Source organism: Bufo bufo, chromosome 9 (genome assembly GCF_905171765.1).
Source record: "Bufo bufo chromosome 9, aBufBuf1.1, whole genome shotgun sequence".
NCBI classification, from domain to species: domain Eukaryota; kingdom Metazoa; phylum Chordata; class Amphibia; order Anura; family Bufonidae; genus Bufo; species Bufo bufo.
In genome coordinates this window covers 133,285,026-133,301,028 of record NC_053397.1, presented here as the reverse complement: position 1 = coordinate 133,301,028, position 16,003 = coordinate 133,285,026, and the positions used below count along the sequence as shown (strand labels likewise).

General features: G+C 43.9%; 1 protein-coding gene across 3 annotated transcripts in view; it reads left to right on the top strand.

Moving 5' to 3' along the window:
- Positions 1-16,003, top strand: part of MYH9 (myosin heavy chain 9) — a 428,796-nt gene that overhangs the window by 152,594 nt on the left and 260,199 nt on the right. For all 3 annotated transcript variants that reach the window (XM_040407416.1, XM_040407417.1, XM_040407418.1), the window contains 4 exons: positions 3,081-3,199; positions 5,577-5,729; positions 9,949-10,122; positions 10,212-10,385. In XM_040407416.1, coding sequence (XP_040263350.1) covers positions 3,081-3,199; positions 5,577-5,729; positions 9,949-10,122; positions 10,212-10,385 — 620 coding nt within the window. The remainder of the gene's footprint in view (positions 1-3,080; positions 3,200-5,576; positions 5,730-9,948; positions 10,123-10,211; positions 10,386-16,003) is intronic.

The following is a 16,003-nucleotide window of genomic DNA, read 5'->3' as shown; positions in this document are numbered from 1 at the left end:
CCCCGGTTCTCGGAGGTCACTCGGATGCTGGCGGACGTTCCGTGGCCTCTTCCTCTCAGGTAGAACCTGCTATATCAAGGACCTCTCTTCCACCAGAATTTACAGCCACTTTAACGGCGTGGCTGTTGAGACCACCATCTTGAAGAGGGGCTTCTCGGACGCTGTCGTGAAGACCATGATCAAAGCCAGGAAACCAGCTTCCTCCCGGATATACTATCGCACCTGGAAGGCCTTTCTTGCCTTTTGCGAGAAGATAGACATTTTCCCCTTTCATTTCTCAGTCCCGGTGGTCCTCTTTCTCCAGTCGGGTCTTGAGATGGGAATGTCTCTAAGCTCTCTGAAGGGTCAGGTCTCTGCTCTGGCCATTTTCTTTCAGCGCTCTCTTGCTCTGCAGGGGGTGGCGCATTCGGTCCCCCCGTATGTCCCTCCTCTGCCTCCCTGGGATCTGAACCTGGTTCTGTCTTCTCTCCAGGTGGCTCCTTTTGAGCCCCTGAGGGACATTTCCCCGAGTCTGCTCACCTGGAAGGTGGTCTTTTTGGTGGCCATCACCTCTATCAGGAGGGTATCGGAGCTGGCTGCCCTTTCCTCTAAAGAGCCCTTTTTATTCTTCCACAAGGAGAAGGTGGTACTGCGTCTAGTCCCTTCTTTTTTTGCCCAAGGTGGTCTCCGCCTTCCACCTGAATGAGGACTTAGTCCTGCCATCCTTTTGCCCCACTCCGGCGAACCTCAAGGAGCGTGCTCTCCATTCTCTGGATGTTGTCCGTGCTTTGCGGGTGTACCTGTCGGTTACTGCCCCATTTCGCAGCTCTGACCCCCTTTTTGTGGTTCCCGAGGGGCCTCGTAAGGGTCTGGCGGCCTCCAAGGTCACTGTGGCTTGGTGGATTCGGTCTATTGGTCCCACAGGTAGGGTTCCGTGGGGGTCACCGCGCACTCCACCAGGGCGGTGGGGGCATCCTGGGCTAGGCGCAATCGAGCCTCTACATCACAGCTTTGTAAGGTGGCCACCTGGTCATCCTTACATACCTTTACAAAGTTCTACCAGCTGCACTCTGGCGTCGGCTGATGCTGCCCTAGGGCACAATGTATTGCAGGCTGTGGTTCCTGTTTAACTGTTAGACGTTTTCCCTCTGGAGGTGCTGGTCTTCCCACCCCATGGACTGCTCTAGGACGTCCCATGGTCTGTGTCCCCCAATGGAATGGGCGAGAAAAGTAGATTTTTTGTGAAACTCACCTGTAAAATCTTTTTCTCATCTTTTCCATTGGGGGACACAGCTCCCACCCATTCTTGTCTGTTGCAGGAGGGGTTGGTTCTATTTTATTGGGACCTTTATGGTTAACGGCCCGATGGCGGTATTCCTCGGTTCTGTTTTTCTTGTTTAACTCCTTCTCCTACTGCTTTTGCACGCACTCAGGTCCTCCTGTTGGAGCATGGGGGGTATAGCAAATGGAGGAGGAGCTGTTTTTCTTATTTGCATAGTGTCTCCTCCTAGTAATGGCCTAAGTTATACCCATGGTCTGTGTCCCCCAATGGAAAAGACGAGAAAAAGATTTTACAGGTGAGTTTCACAAAAGGTCTCCTTTTCAAAGTTATGAAAAATTTCAGATTGGCTGACCATATATTAAGGTCCCTTTACACTAGTGCCTGCCCATTAGAGAAGGAGACCACTGCATTTACATGCAGTGATCTCCTTCACAGTATGTTGAGAAGCGATTTACTAAGGCCCCATTCACACATCCGCAATTTCGTTCCGCATTTTGCGGAACGGAATTGCAGACCCATTCATTTCTATGGGGTCCGCATTTCCGTTCCCGAAAAAAATAGAACATGTCCTGTTCTATTAGTGCCGGAGATGTGCACATTGCCCTGTCCGTGTTTTGCAGATTCGCAAAACACGTTACGGACGTGTGAATGGACCCTAATGCCATCGCTCATCCCCATACACACATTGTTTGCCGACAGCAGAGGCTATTTACGAAGCATGATCTGCTGCCAGCAAATGGCGATTAGGTGACTGCGTGAAGGATGCGATTACCCTATTAAACGAGCATTTCATCAGGTAATTTGCAGCACCTTTACACCGCCAGATCGCTAATGAACGTTCCTATAAACACTCGTGAGATTATCTGGCACATTCTTGGCCAGTGTAAAGGGCCCTTTAAAAGTAATGGATTGTTCGATCTTTGAGTGGTTCTTGCCATATTGTGAATTGAACGGAGATGGAATACGGCTAAACCCGATCAAACTGTGTCCTACCTCTGCACAACTCAATACATGGTCTCACAACCATTATGAAGGCAAAAAAGTTCACAAATTAACTTTTGTCAAGGCATACCTGTTGATTGAAAACATTCCAGGGAACTGCCTCATGAAGCTGAATGAATGCTAAGAGTGCAAAGCTATGAACAAAGTAACAGGGGATACTTTAAACCATCTAAAATTTAAAGCATATATTATTTTTTATGGCTTGATTCAGAGTGTTTCTTTGTTTTCATCTCTTCAGTATGAATCTACAATGTAGAAAATAATAAAACCATAGAATGAAAAATTGTGTTCAACTTTGCCTGGTTTTATATTTCCACTAAGACGGGCGGTTAACATGTTTGTGCAGTATGTTAGAGTAGGAGTAGCAGAGCGATTGGTAGTTCTGTTGGAGAAGATTCATTTAAACTTGTCATTTTGTCGTAAACGCAATCTGCTTTTGGGAAACGAGTCTGTATGGGAAGAGCATTTGTGATCGCTCCTCCCCATACTTTAGTATGCTTGCGATCAGCAGATTATTGGGAAGGAACACTTCCTTCCAGAAAATCCTGCTTGTATATCTCCCTGTGTAAAGGGACCTTTACTCAGGGAATGCTGTCCATCACTGATGACACCTACCCCTGGTACAACTGAAGAAAATTGCTGAGTTTTAAATGTATAAAATACAAGTTGTAGTGAATCTCTCCCCACAATACTATATATCTGCTCAGCTTCTCCTGTTCTGTAACATGCTTGCTGCAGTTTGCATTGCATTATGTGGTGACAGGTTTTCTTTAATTTTTGTCCAGATCCTGACAACTTTTAATGTGTTATTTTTAAGCTGCCCAAAAGGTGTGTCATCTTCTGGGAATCAATGTTAACGACTTTACTAGAGGAATCCTGATGCCACGTATAAAAGTTGGTCGAGACTATGTGCAGAAAGCACAGACGAAAGAACAGGTAAATGTTATTTTCTGGTTAAAAATACAGTTGCAAGAAAAAGTATGTGAACCCTTTGGAATGATATGGATTTCTGCACAAATTGGTCATAAAATGTGATCTTATCTTCATCTAAGTCACAACAATAGACAAATGTTTTTATTGAACACACCATGTAAACATTCACAGTGCAGGTTGAAAAAGTATGTGAACCCTTGGATTTAATAACTGGTTGAACCTCCATTGGCAGCAATAACTTCAACTAAATGTTTCCTGTAGTTGCAGATCAGACGTGCACAACGGTCAGGAGTAATTCTTGACCATTCCTCTTTACAGAACTGTTTCAGTTCAGCAATATTCTTGGGATGTCTGGTGTGAATCGCTTTCTTGAGGTCATGCCACAGCATCTCAATCGGGTTAAGGTCAGGACTCTGACTGGGCCCCTGCAGAAGGCATATTTTCTTCTGTTTAAGCCATTCTGTAGTTGATTTACTATGCTTTGGGTCGTTGTCCTGTTGCAACACCCATCTTCTGTTGAGCTTCAGCTGGTGGACAGATGGCCTTAAAGGGCTTCTGTCACCCCACTAAACTCATATATATATTTTTTTTTTGTGTACTTATAATCCCTATCCTGCGATATATCTATACATTATGTTATTAATCATTTTCGTTCAGTAGATATGTCAAAAAACTTACTTTTAAAATATGCTAATTACCTGTCTACCAGCAAGTAGGGCGTCTACTTGCTGGTAGCAGCCGCAAAAAACCGCCCCCTCCTCCTGTTGATTGACAGGGCCAGCCGCGATCTCTTCTTCCAACTGGCCCTGTCAGCATTTCAAAAATCGCGCTTGTGTTGATTCGGCGCAGGCGCTCTGAGATAAGGAGGCTCGTCTCCTCAGCACTCCCTCAGTGCGCCTGCACCGATGACGTCACCGACAGAAGAAGTCTTCGGCGCAGGCGCACTGAGGGAGTGCTGAGGAGGCGAGCCTCATCTCAAAGCGGCTGCGCCGAATCAACACAGGCGCGCGATTTTTGAAATGCTGACAGGGCCAGTCGGAGGAGGAAATCGCGGCTGGCCCTGTCAATGAACAGGAGGAGGGGACGTTTTTTTGCGGCTGCTACCAGCAAGTAGACGCCCTACTTGCTGGTAGACAGGTAATTAGCATATTATTAAAGTACGTTTTTTGACATCTACTGAACGAAAATGATTAATAACATAATGTATAGATATATCGCAGGATAGGGATTATAAGTACACAAAAAAAAAATGAGTTTAGTGGGGTGACAGAAGCTCTAAGTTCTCCTGCAAAATATCTTGATAAACTTGGGAATTCATTTTTCCTTCGATGGCAATCCGTCCAGGCCCTGACGCAGTAAAGCAGCCCCAAACCATGATGCCCCCACCACCATACTTCACAGTTGGGATGAGGTTTTGATGTTGGTGTGCTGTGCCTCTTTCTCCACACATAGTGTTGTGTGTTTCTTCCAAACAACTCAACTTTTGTTTCATCTGTCCACAGAATATTTTGCCAGTACTGCTGTGGAACATCCAGGTGCTCTTGTGCAAACTGTAAACCTATAGCAATGTTTTTTTGGACAGCAGTGGCTTCCTCTGTGGTATCCTCCCATGAAATCCCATTCTTGTTTAGTGTTTTACGTATCGTAGATTCGCTAACAGGGATGTTAGCATATGCCAGGGACTTTTGTAAGTCTTTAGCTGACACTCTAGGATTCTTCTTCACCTCATTGAGCAGTCTGCGCTGTGCTCTTGCAGTCATCTTTACAGGACGGCCACTCCTGGGGAGAGTAGCAGCAGTGCTGAACTTTCTCCATTTATAGACTATTTTTGTCTTACTGTGGACTGAACAGCAAGGCTTTAGGAGATACTGTTATAACCCTTTCCAGCTTTATGCAAGTCAACAATTCTTAATCATAGGTATTCTGAGAGCTCTTTTGTGCGAGGCATCATTTACATCAGGCAATGCTTCTTGTGAAAAGCAAACCCAGAACTGGTGTGTTTTTTATATGGCAAGGCAGCTGTAACCAACACCTCCAATCTCATCTCATTGATTGGACTCCAGTTGGCTGACACCTCACTCCAATTAGCTCTTGGAGATGTCATTAGTCTAGGGGTTCACATACTTTTTCCACCTGCACTGTGAATGTTTACATGGTGTGTTCAATAAAAAAAACATGGTAACATTTAATTATTTGTGTGTTATTAGTTTAAGCAGACTGTGATTGTCTATTGTTGTGACTTAGATGAAGATCAGATCACATTTTATGACCAATTTGTGCAGAAATCCATATCATTCCAAAGGGTTCACATACTTTTTTCTTGCAACTGTACATGGTTCCATGGTCAGCATTTTTTATTTCTATTTCCCACTCTTTTTAGGCAGACTTTGCTATAGAGGCTCTTGCTAAAGCAACATATGAACGGATGTTCCGCTGGCTTGTGATGCGAATTAACAAAGCCTTAGACAAAACTAAAAGGCAAGGGGCTTCATTCATTGGGATTCTGGATATCGCGGGGTTTGAGATTTTTGAGGTAATGCGTTCTTCCCATTTTTTTTTTTTTTTTGTACTCTTCTGTTGTCAGCTTTATGGGGTTTTATGCAAATTGTCTTTAATAGAATGGTGCTGCTTCTGATGCAGGTCTTCCTTTTACCCCTGGTAGGTATGGCTGCAACTATTAGCCACTGGTCCTGCTGTTGACACTAGGCGCCCAGACCATTTGCTCTGATTAAGCCCTTCTGAACAATGCTGGGTAAATGAATGGGAAAATGGCATGATACCTGTGCTGGCAGTCTGTTCATTTACATGGTGTTGATGGCACTATGCTCGTCTGCATGCAGTGCCATCACCATGATCGGGCTGACACAAGGACAGTCCAATCCTGTACTGTGACAGGGGACAGTTTGTTAATGTTACAGAAAGCAGCACTGATTCTGCAGAAGTGCTGCTTTGCATTCTCATGTTTGCTAGGGATCCCAGTAATGCCACTAACATCACAGGTATTCCCTGTACAGAGGGTGCCTTTAGGCATGCAGAGAAGATTTGCATCTTCTGTGCATTCCTATGTATACAGATCACTGGTATGTGATCTGTGCGCGCTTACCAAGGGAACCTGTCATGTTGAACATGCTGTTTAACCCCTTAAGGACTCAGCCCTATTTCATCTTAAGGACTTGGCCATTTTTTGCAAATCTGACCAGTGTCACTTTAAGTGCTGATAACTTTAAAACGCTTTGACTTATCCAGGCCATTCTGAGATTTTTTTTGTCACAGTGTACTTCATGACACTGGTAAAATGAAGACAAAAAAATTTATTTTTATTTATATTCATGTTTGGATCATTTTGGGAATATTTTATTTTTTGGGGATGTTACAAGGCTTAGAAGTTTAGAAGCAAATCTTGAAATTTTTCCGAAATTTTCAAAAACCCAATTTTTAGGGACCAGTTCAGGTCTGAAGTCACTTTGCGAGGCTTACATAATAGAAACCACCCAAAAATGACACCATTCTATAAACTACACCCCTCAAGGTATTCAAAACAAATTTTACAAACTTTGTTAACCCTTTAGGTGTTCCACAAGAGTTAATGGCAAATGGTGTTAAAATTTCAGAATTTAGATTTTTTGGGCAAATTTTCCATTTTAATCCATTTCTTCCAGTAACAAAGCAAGGGTTAACAGCCAAACAAAATGCTATATTTATTGCCCCGATTCTGTAGTTTGCAGAAACACCCCATATGTGGTTGTAAACTACTGTATGGGCACACAGTAGGGCGTAGAGGGAAAGGTGCGCAGTGTGGTTTTTAGAAGGCAGATTGCTGGACTGTTTTTTTGTTTTTTTTTGACAGTCCCATTTGAAGGCCCCCTGATGCACCCATAGAGTAGAAACTCCATAAAAGTGACCCCATCTAAGAAACTACACCCCTCAAGGTTATCAAAACTGATTTTACAAACTTTGTTAACCCTTTAGGTGTTGCACAAGATTTAATGGAAAATAGAGATACAATTTCAAAATTTCACTTTTTTGGCAGATTTTCCATTTTAATATTTTTTTTTTCCAGTTACAAAGCAAGGGTTAACAGACAAACAAAACTCTTTCTTTATGGCCCTGATTCTGTAGTTTACAGAAACACCCCATATGTGGTCGTAAACCTCTGTTCGGGCACACGCAGGGCGCAGAAGGAAAGGAATGCCATACGGTTTTTGGAAGGCAAATTTTGCTGGACTGTTTTTTTTTGACACCATGTCCCATTTGAAGCCCCCCTGATGCACCACTAGAGTAGAAACTCCAAAAAAGTGACCCCATTTTAGAAACTACGGGATAGGGTGGCAGTTTTGTTGGTATTAGTTTAGGGTACATATGATTATTTTTATAGAGCAGGTTGTCACGGACGCGGCGATACCGAATATGTATACAATTTTTTTATTTTACATGATTTCATTTTTGAAACAAAAAAAAAAATCCTGTTAGTGTCTCCATAGTCTAAGAGCCATAGTTTTTTCCGTTTTTGGGCGATTATCTTAGGTAGGGTCTCATTTTTTGTGGGATGAGATGCCGGTTTGATTGGCACTATTTTGGGGTGCATATGACTTTTTGATCGCTTGCTATTACACTTTTTGTGACTTAAGATTACTAAAAATTGCTTTTTTTACACCATTTTTATTTTTTTACGGTGGTCACCTGAGGGGTTAGGTCATGTGATATTTTTATAGAGCCGGTCGATACGGACGCGGCGATACCTAATATGTGTAGTGTATTTATTTTTTTTTTTTTTTGAGTGATAAATGTTTTTTTTTATCTTTTACTTTTTTCACTTTTTACATTTTTTTGACCCAGACCCACTTAGTTCTTGAAGATCCAGTGGGTCTGATGTCTGTATAATACAGTACAGTACACTATATAGTGTATTTTACTTACACTTTGTCTGAACAGATCTATGCCTTTAGCACAGATCTGTTCAGCACCATGGACAGCAGGATGCCTGAGAAGGCGTCCTGTTGCCATGGGAACCTTCCCCGTCTGCTCGGTTGTGGCCACAACTGAGCAGACGGGGAAGGGTAAAAAGGGGGGCTCCCTCCCTCTGTCACCCCATCCTGTCTGGGGGCTGCAGATGCTGACTGTTAACTTTTTCCATACAGCATACGGACCGCGGTATGGAAAGGGTTAAACGCCTGATATCTGCACATCTGCAATATGCTGACACTCTGGTATAACCACTGTACACCAATGATTATTCAAGAGGAGGCGGGGGATCCTTAAGGATTCGGGAAAAACGCCCTAAGTCCTTAAGGGGTTAAGCTGCGGACAGCGTGTTGTAGAGCGGGAAGAGTGGTGCAGATTGATTTATGTGGTAAAAGATTAATTTAAAGGGAACCTGTCACCTCCCAAAACCATCCGAAGCCACCAGCTTGTAGCCTGCAGTGTTTCTGATGCCTTTCTTCCTGAAGGCAGATGCAGCAAATGTACGGGAAACGTTCTTTTATCCCCTGCCCGGCGCACTTCTCCACACATGCTTGAAGTCAAGGAGGCAATGGCCTCCAAGTTACGGTAACCACGGCCCTTTCCCTGCCCCTTCGTTGTGACTGACAGCCGTCAGTTCGGCTGGCTTTGCCGAACTCTCAGCATAAGCGCGGTCAGTCACAGCGAAGGGGCAGGGAAGGGGGCGTGGTTACCATGACTTAAAGCAAGGAGGCCGCTGCCTCCTTGACTTCAAGCATGTCTAGAAAAGCGTGCCGGTAGGGGATAAAGTAATTTTTTCAGAGCTTTTGCTGCATCTGCCTTCAGGAAGAAGGGAATCCTGAAACGCACTGCGGGCTACACGCAGGTACTGCTGGCGGCTTGGGATGGTTTTGGGAGGTGACAGGTTCCCTTCAAATTCCTACTCATTCTAGGCGTTGAAGTCAAGGAGGCGGTCTGATCTGTGATTGACAGCTCTTTGTATACAGTCATACAGGAAAGTCTCTCAATCACTGATGGGGCCACCTCCTTAACCTCGAAGCCCCGAATGAGCATTTTATCCCTTTAAATTCCTGTAAGTTTTACTGAATGTTTTCCCATAAAACTATATATCCGTCTGTTCAGCTCATGCTCTATAACATGCTGCCTGTAGTTTTACATTGGTGATGGTTACCTTTTAAACCAATGTTATCAGTGATCTGTATATAGATATGAGGATATATTCCCAGCTAACTTGTGCCCTACAATAAAAAATAAAGAAATTTGGTAATTGTCAATGTACATAGGCTGCATCTAAAGCTGCAGGAGGAAGATCCATGTAAAGCTAAAACAGGGCACTTGTTAGTGCAAAAACTACATATGTTGCACAACGTACCCATTTGACACGGTTATGGATGGGAGAATTGGGGTTCCTTTTTTTGCAGAATTATTGAAGGAAAAAAAAAAAATTGGTGGACGATTGGGCTACCAAACAGTCTTTTAAAATGCAGAATTCTGAACTGAGAAATTTTGCTTTGGTCATAAAGGCACCAAAACACTACCTGTTGTTCAGAGGTTAGAGTAGAAAGGGTCATTATGTAATCTACACAAATTTTACTACAAATGTAATTACTAGTCAATGTTTTGTGTAAAAGATGAAAATAAAACATTTTAAATGGCTTTGGATCCGAAGCCATGACAAATTTTATGTAAGGTATGTTCGATGGTTTGCAGATGTCATTGAACAGAACACTGTAGCTAAGAATTTTGTGTAAAAAATGAATAAATTAAAATTAACACTGTTTTTGTCTTCACAGCTAAACTCATTTGAACAGCTATGTATCAACTACACTAATGAAAAACTGCAACAGCTTTTCAATCACACAATGTTCATACTAGAGCAAGAGGAGTACCAACGAGAAGGGATTGAGTGGAGTTTCATAGACTTTGGCTTGGACCTTCAGCCTTGTATTGATTTGATAGAACGACCTGTGAGGGCCTATTTATCAATGTCATTCATTGTGTGTGTGTTTTTTTTTTTTTTTTTTTTTAAGTTTGCTAATTGTGTTATTTTCCTAAGGCTGGTCCACCTGGTATACTTGCTCTTCTTGATGAGGAGTGTTGGTTTCCAAAAGCTACGGATAAAAGTTTTGTTGAGAAAGTGGTTCAGGAGCAGGGCTCCCATCCAAAATTCCAAAAGCCCAAACAGCTGAAGGATAAAGCTGACTTTTGCGTCATGCATTATGCTGGAAAGGTAAAGTGAAATATGTCACAAAGTACTGAAAAAGTAAAAATAGAGGTGTACTGCTAGAGAAGTATTATCTTCTGTGGGAAAGGTAGAAGTTTGACAGGGTGAAAAGGCAGTGGCTATATAAGCAGAACATGAAGAGGTCTGTTTCTAGCTTAGTTCATCTTCTCAAAGGGATATTCCCATCTGGTAAAATAATGGCTTCTATCTCAAGAACGAGACTCCTTCATGAATGGAGAACATTGAACATGCGTAGCTTTCTCTGTTACTGCTATGGGACTACTGACTATAGTAGGCTATTTTCCATGGTGTTTGTGCTTTAACCACCTCAGCCCCCCTAGCTTAAACACCCTTAATGACCAGGCCACTTTCCATTACGCCCCATGACAGCACCTGTGAGAGATCCTCCTCCTTCTGGACAGGAAACAGGAACTTCCCAGATCTTTAAATTGGTCCCATGCCTTCCACCTTCAGTTCTTTCCTGTTTCCTGTCCAGGGACAGGAGGATTTCTTTCCAGGTCTATTTTCGGCTGCAGGATCTCTAGGGTTAAAACGAAACCTAGTGGAGGTACCTGTCGGCGTAAGTCTCCACTAGGAGCCGCTGAGAAGCCCGGCGTCTGCTATTTTTTCCCTTCTTCGGTGCCATGGGGGGAATCCTGTTGCTGCCTTGTGACCCTGCCTGCCGGCGAAGTTGCGGCGTGAGGGGGGAGGTACGTCTTCTCCTCTCATTGAGGCTGGCTGAGCTTGGCGTGCGCGTCGCACCGGAGGTGACGAGTGCGTTCCACCGGCCGGAAGGGGAGGAGCTTAAACATGGCGGGCGCTGCGCGGCCCATTTGAAAAAGGGAACGCCAGCCAGCGTGGAGGGAGCAGCAGCAGGCAGATACTGACCGGACCGGACGCCAGGCGGCACCTGCAGCCCTCCATTGGCCCCCCTTGAGGCAGCATTATCATGTAAGAAGAGGGGGAAGTACAACAGCGCACCGACAGACAGGAGCAGCTTTCGGAACCAAGCATGGTACTCCTGGGGGTAAGAGGGGTTAACCCCCACCATCTCCCTTCGGGGAGTTATTATTATGGTCAGGTTAGACTGATTGGGCTGTTTTATTAAATGCAGGTTAAAGAAGCCCCAAAGAAAGCTTCCCACAAAAGAGCTAAAGAGTGTGGAATTTGCAAGCGGAAGTTGGATCCGTCTTACCCAAAAACATGTTGTCAATCATGTCTGGATAAGTTAGTGGCAGAGGAGTCGCCATCTTTATTGCAAAGTATCCAAGATTTAGTTAAAAATGAAGTATGTTCTTCTGTGGAGGAGTTTAAAAAATCCCTGCCTAGCTCATCCAGGCATAAGAGGGCCCAAAAGGCGATAGTGGAGGATTCTATGGACTCTGGGTCTGAGGAGGGCGCTATTGCAGACTCTGATTCCTCCTCTGAGGATTTGACAGGGAAGCCGTTATTTAGAGCGGAAAATACAGATCTACTATTGAAGGCGGTTAGATCCATGATGGAGCTTGAGGAAGAAAAGGAGTCCAGGTCTAGACCAGAGCTAATGTTTGAGAGCCTAAAGCCTAAAAAGTCTAGGGTGTTCCCCATTCAGGACTGTATCAAGGACCTGATTAAACGCGAATGGGAGAAGCCCGATAAAAAATTCTTTATCCCTAGAGCGGTCAGGAGAAAGTACCCCTTTGACGATCAAGAAGTATCAGCTTGGCAGGAGGTACCGAAGGTAGACGCTTCCGTAGCTAAGATAAATAAGTCAGCTCTCCCGTTTGAGGATTTAGGGTCCCTTACAGATCCCATGGACAAAAGGGCTGATGCGTACTTAAGGAAGAATTGGGAAGCTTCCACTTCTGCCTTTAAACCAAATATAGCGACTACCTCGGTGGCAATGTCATTAAAGCTCTGGTTGGAGGAATTAGAGTCTCATATAGAGACTCCTAGGGATCAGCTGCTGGAGGCTATACCAACTATGTCCAGTGCAGTGGATTTCATCTCTGATGCCTCTGCTGATGCATTGAGGCTTTCCGCTAGAGCGGCTGCATTGTCCAATTCAGCCAGAAGGTCGTTATGGTTGAAAGGGTGGAAGGGCGATGTAGCTTCAAAATCTAAGCTCTGTGCCCTCCCTTGCCAAGGAGATTTTTTGTTTGGGTCAGCCTTAGATGATATTTTGGATAAGGCATCTGATAAGAAAAAAGGATTTCCAGCACCGTCCTTTCCTAAACAGGGGAAGCCATTTCGGATCAATGAAAGAAGGAAAGGTTTTGGGGATCAAAAGATAAGGAGGGAGTGGAGTTCTGATAAATCCAAAGGTGTGCTGTTTAAATCCAGACCTCAAACATCAAGTTCCACTCAACAATGACGCCAGACCCCAAGTAGGCGGTCGTCTTTCCTTATTTTTTCCGGCCTGGCGAAATATTACCGCTAGCGCCTGGATAAAGGATGTTATAAGGGAAGGCTATCGCCTAGACTTCAAGAGACTACCACCCAGGACATTCAAAATTACTTCAGTAAACCAAAATCCTCCAAAACAGGTGGCACCTTCGGAGGAAATAAACAACCTCCTGGAGAAGGTAGTCCTTGTTCCAGTCCCAAAGGACGAACAAGGAGAGGTTTTTTATTCAACCCCATTTCTGGTCCCCAAGCCCAACAGGCTGATGATAAATCTGAAGGGCCTAGTCTATGCTTTCCCTCCCATCACCCTATTGCCCAGAGTGATCCAGAAGATCAGGAGGGAACAGGCTACAGTGATACTAATAGCACCATTCTGGCCAAAAAGAGTTTAGTTTGCTTGGTTGAGGAGACTATCAATAGCCGATCCCTGGGTGCTTCCAGAAAGACGGGACCTATTATATCGGGGCCCTCTACGTCATCCGGAAGTCAAGAACCTCCACCTGACAGCTTGGATTTTGAGAGGACATTCTTCAGGTGTAGAGGCCTATCAGAACAAGTCATTGGGACTCTCCTGGCTAGTAGGAAAAAAGTCACCTCCGAAATCTATCTGAGAGTATGGAAAACCTTCCTTCGGTTTGCAGGTCCAGGCTTAGACTTAAACTCGCCCAACATCCCGTTAATTTTGAACTTTTTGCAGGAAGGCCTTAACAAAAAGCTTAAACCCAGTACTCTCAAGGTGCAGGTCTCAGCACTGAGTGTCCTGTTTGACTTTCGATTGGCTACTCATCCTTGGGTCAAAAGGTTCATTAGGGGGTCCTCTAGACTATGTCCTATAGTCAAATCTAAGTCAGCCCCATGGGACCTTAACCTGGTTCTTTCTGCTCTAACCAAGGCTCCGTTTGAGCCTCTGGGGGACATCCCCTTAAAGATGTTGTCCTATAAGACCGTATTTTTAGTGGTCATTACATCTGCCAGACGAGTAGGAGAGCTGTCCGCCTTGTCCTCTTCCCCACCATATACTCAGATTCTGGAGGATAGGATTGTTTTCAAACCAGACCCTGCATTCCTGCCCAAAGTAGTGTCTGTATTCCATAAGTCTCAGGAGATAGTTCTCCCTTTTTGTCAGGACCCAAAGAATGAAGGAGAAAGATCCTTTCATACTTTAGATGTTAGAAGGTGTGTCTGTGCGTATTTAGAGTCTACGAAGGACTTTAGAAAGACCCCGCAACTCTTTGTTCAATTTCAGGGTCAGAACAGGGGCTCAAAGGTTACAAGCCGTACCTTAGCCAGATGGATCAAGAGAGCGATAGGTTTGGCATATTCACTATCAGATTGTCAGGTCCCTTCAGATTTTTCAGCCCATTCCACCAGGGCAGTAGCCTCTTCCTGGGCAGAAAAAGGGTGTGCTACCATAGAACAAATCTGCAGGGCTGCAACGTGGAGTTCCCCCTCTACGTTTTACAAGCACTACAGGTTGGACCTTTCATCTGTGCAGGATATGTCTTTTGGGAGAAAGGTGCTGCAGGCTGTAGTCCCTCCCTAATAGTTATCTAGTCTAGTCTCTCACAGGTGCTGTCATGGGGCGTAATGGAAATACTTCAATTACTCTTACCGGTAATATGTTTTCCATGAGCCCATGACAGCACCTACATAATTCCCTCCCTTAAATAAAAATAAATAAAAAATAAAGAAATAAAATAATATTTTTTATAAAGAATGATGATGAAAAAAAAAAAAAAGAAAGAGAAATTTACTCTTTAGTATGGTGCCAAAGAAGAGATATGCCTGGCATATATTTGGCGCAGAGTTTTTTTCTATTATGTTTTCTCGCCTATGTTGTTAGTTTTCACTATATATAGGTGTGTTGCTGGTCCCAGGAATCTTGTCAAATACTGAAGGTGGAAGGCATGGGACCAATTTAAAGATCTGGGAAGTTCCTGTCCGGAAGGAGGAGGATCTCTCACAGGTACTGTCATGGGCTCATGGAAAACATTTTACCGGTAAGAGTAATTGAAGTATTTTTACACTTCTGCAGTACACTACTTTCACCGTTTATTGCTCGGTCATGCAACTTACCACCACAATGAATTTTGCCTCCTTTTCTTCTCACTAATAGAGCTTTCATTTGGTGGTATTTCATTGCTGCTGACATTTTTACTTTTTTTTGTTATTAATCGAAATTTAACTATTTTTTTTGCAAAAAAAATGACATTTTTCACTTTCAGTTGTAAAATTTCTCTAAATTTATTATTCTACATGTCTTTAATAAAAAAAAAATGTTTGGGTAAAAAAAATGGTTTGGGTAAGGCTACTTTCACACTAGCGTTCTGCTGTCCGCTCGTGAGCTCCGTTTGAAGGGGCTCACGAGCGGAGCAGAACGCTTCCGTCCAGCCCTGATGCAGTCTGAATGGATGCGGATCCGCTCAGACTGCATCAGTCTGGCGGCGTTCAGCCTCCGCTCGCCTCCGCACGGCCAGGCGGACAGCTGAACGCTGCTTGCAGCGTTCGGGTGTCCGCCTGGCCGTGCGGAGGCGTGCGGATCCGTCCAGACTTACAATGTAAGTCAATGGGAACGGATCCGCTTGAAGATGACACCATATGGCTCAATCTTCAAGCGGATCCGTCCCCCATTGACTTTTCAATGAAAGTCTGAACGATCCGCTCAGGCTACTTTCGCACTTAGAAATTTTTCTAAGTTATTATTGCAGACGGTTCGTACTGAACGGTGCCTCCGTCTGCATTAATATGATCGGATCCGTTCAGAACGGAATCCGATCAAGCGCAAGTGTGAAAGTAGCCTAAAAGTTATAGCGTTTAAAAAATATGGTACAAAATGTGAATTTCCGCTTTTTGAAGCAGCTATGACTTTCTGAGCACCTGTCATGTTTCCTGAGGTTCTACAATGCCAGACAGTACAAACCTCCCCACAAATGACCCCATTTCGGAAAGTAGACACCCTAAGGTATTCGCTGATGGGCATAGTGAGTTCATAGAACTTTTTATTTTTTGTCACAAGTTAGTGGAAAATGATTTTTTTTTTCCATTTTTTTTTTTTTCCTTACAAAGTTTCATATTCCAATAACTTGTGACAAGAAATAAAAACTTCCATGAACTCACTATGCCCATCACGAAATACCTTGGGGTGTCTTCTTTCCAAAATGGGGTCACTTGTGGGGTAGTTATACTGCCCTGGCATTTTAGGGGCCCAAATGCGTGCGAAGTAGTTTGAAATCAAAATC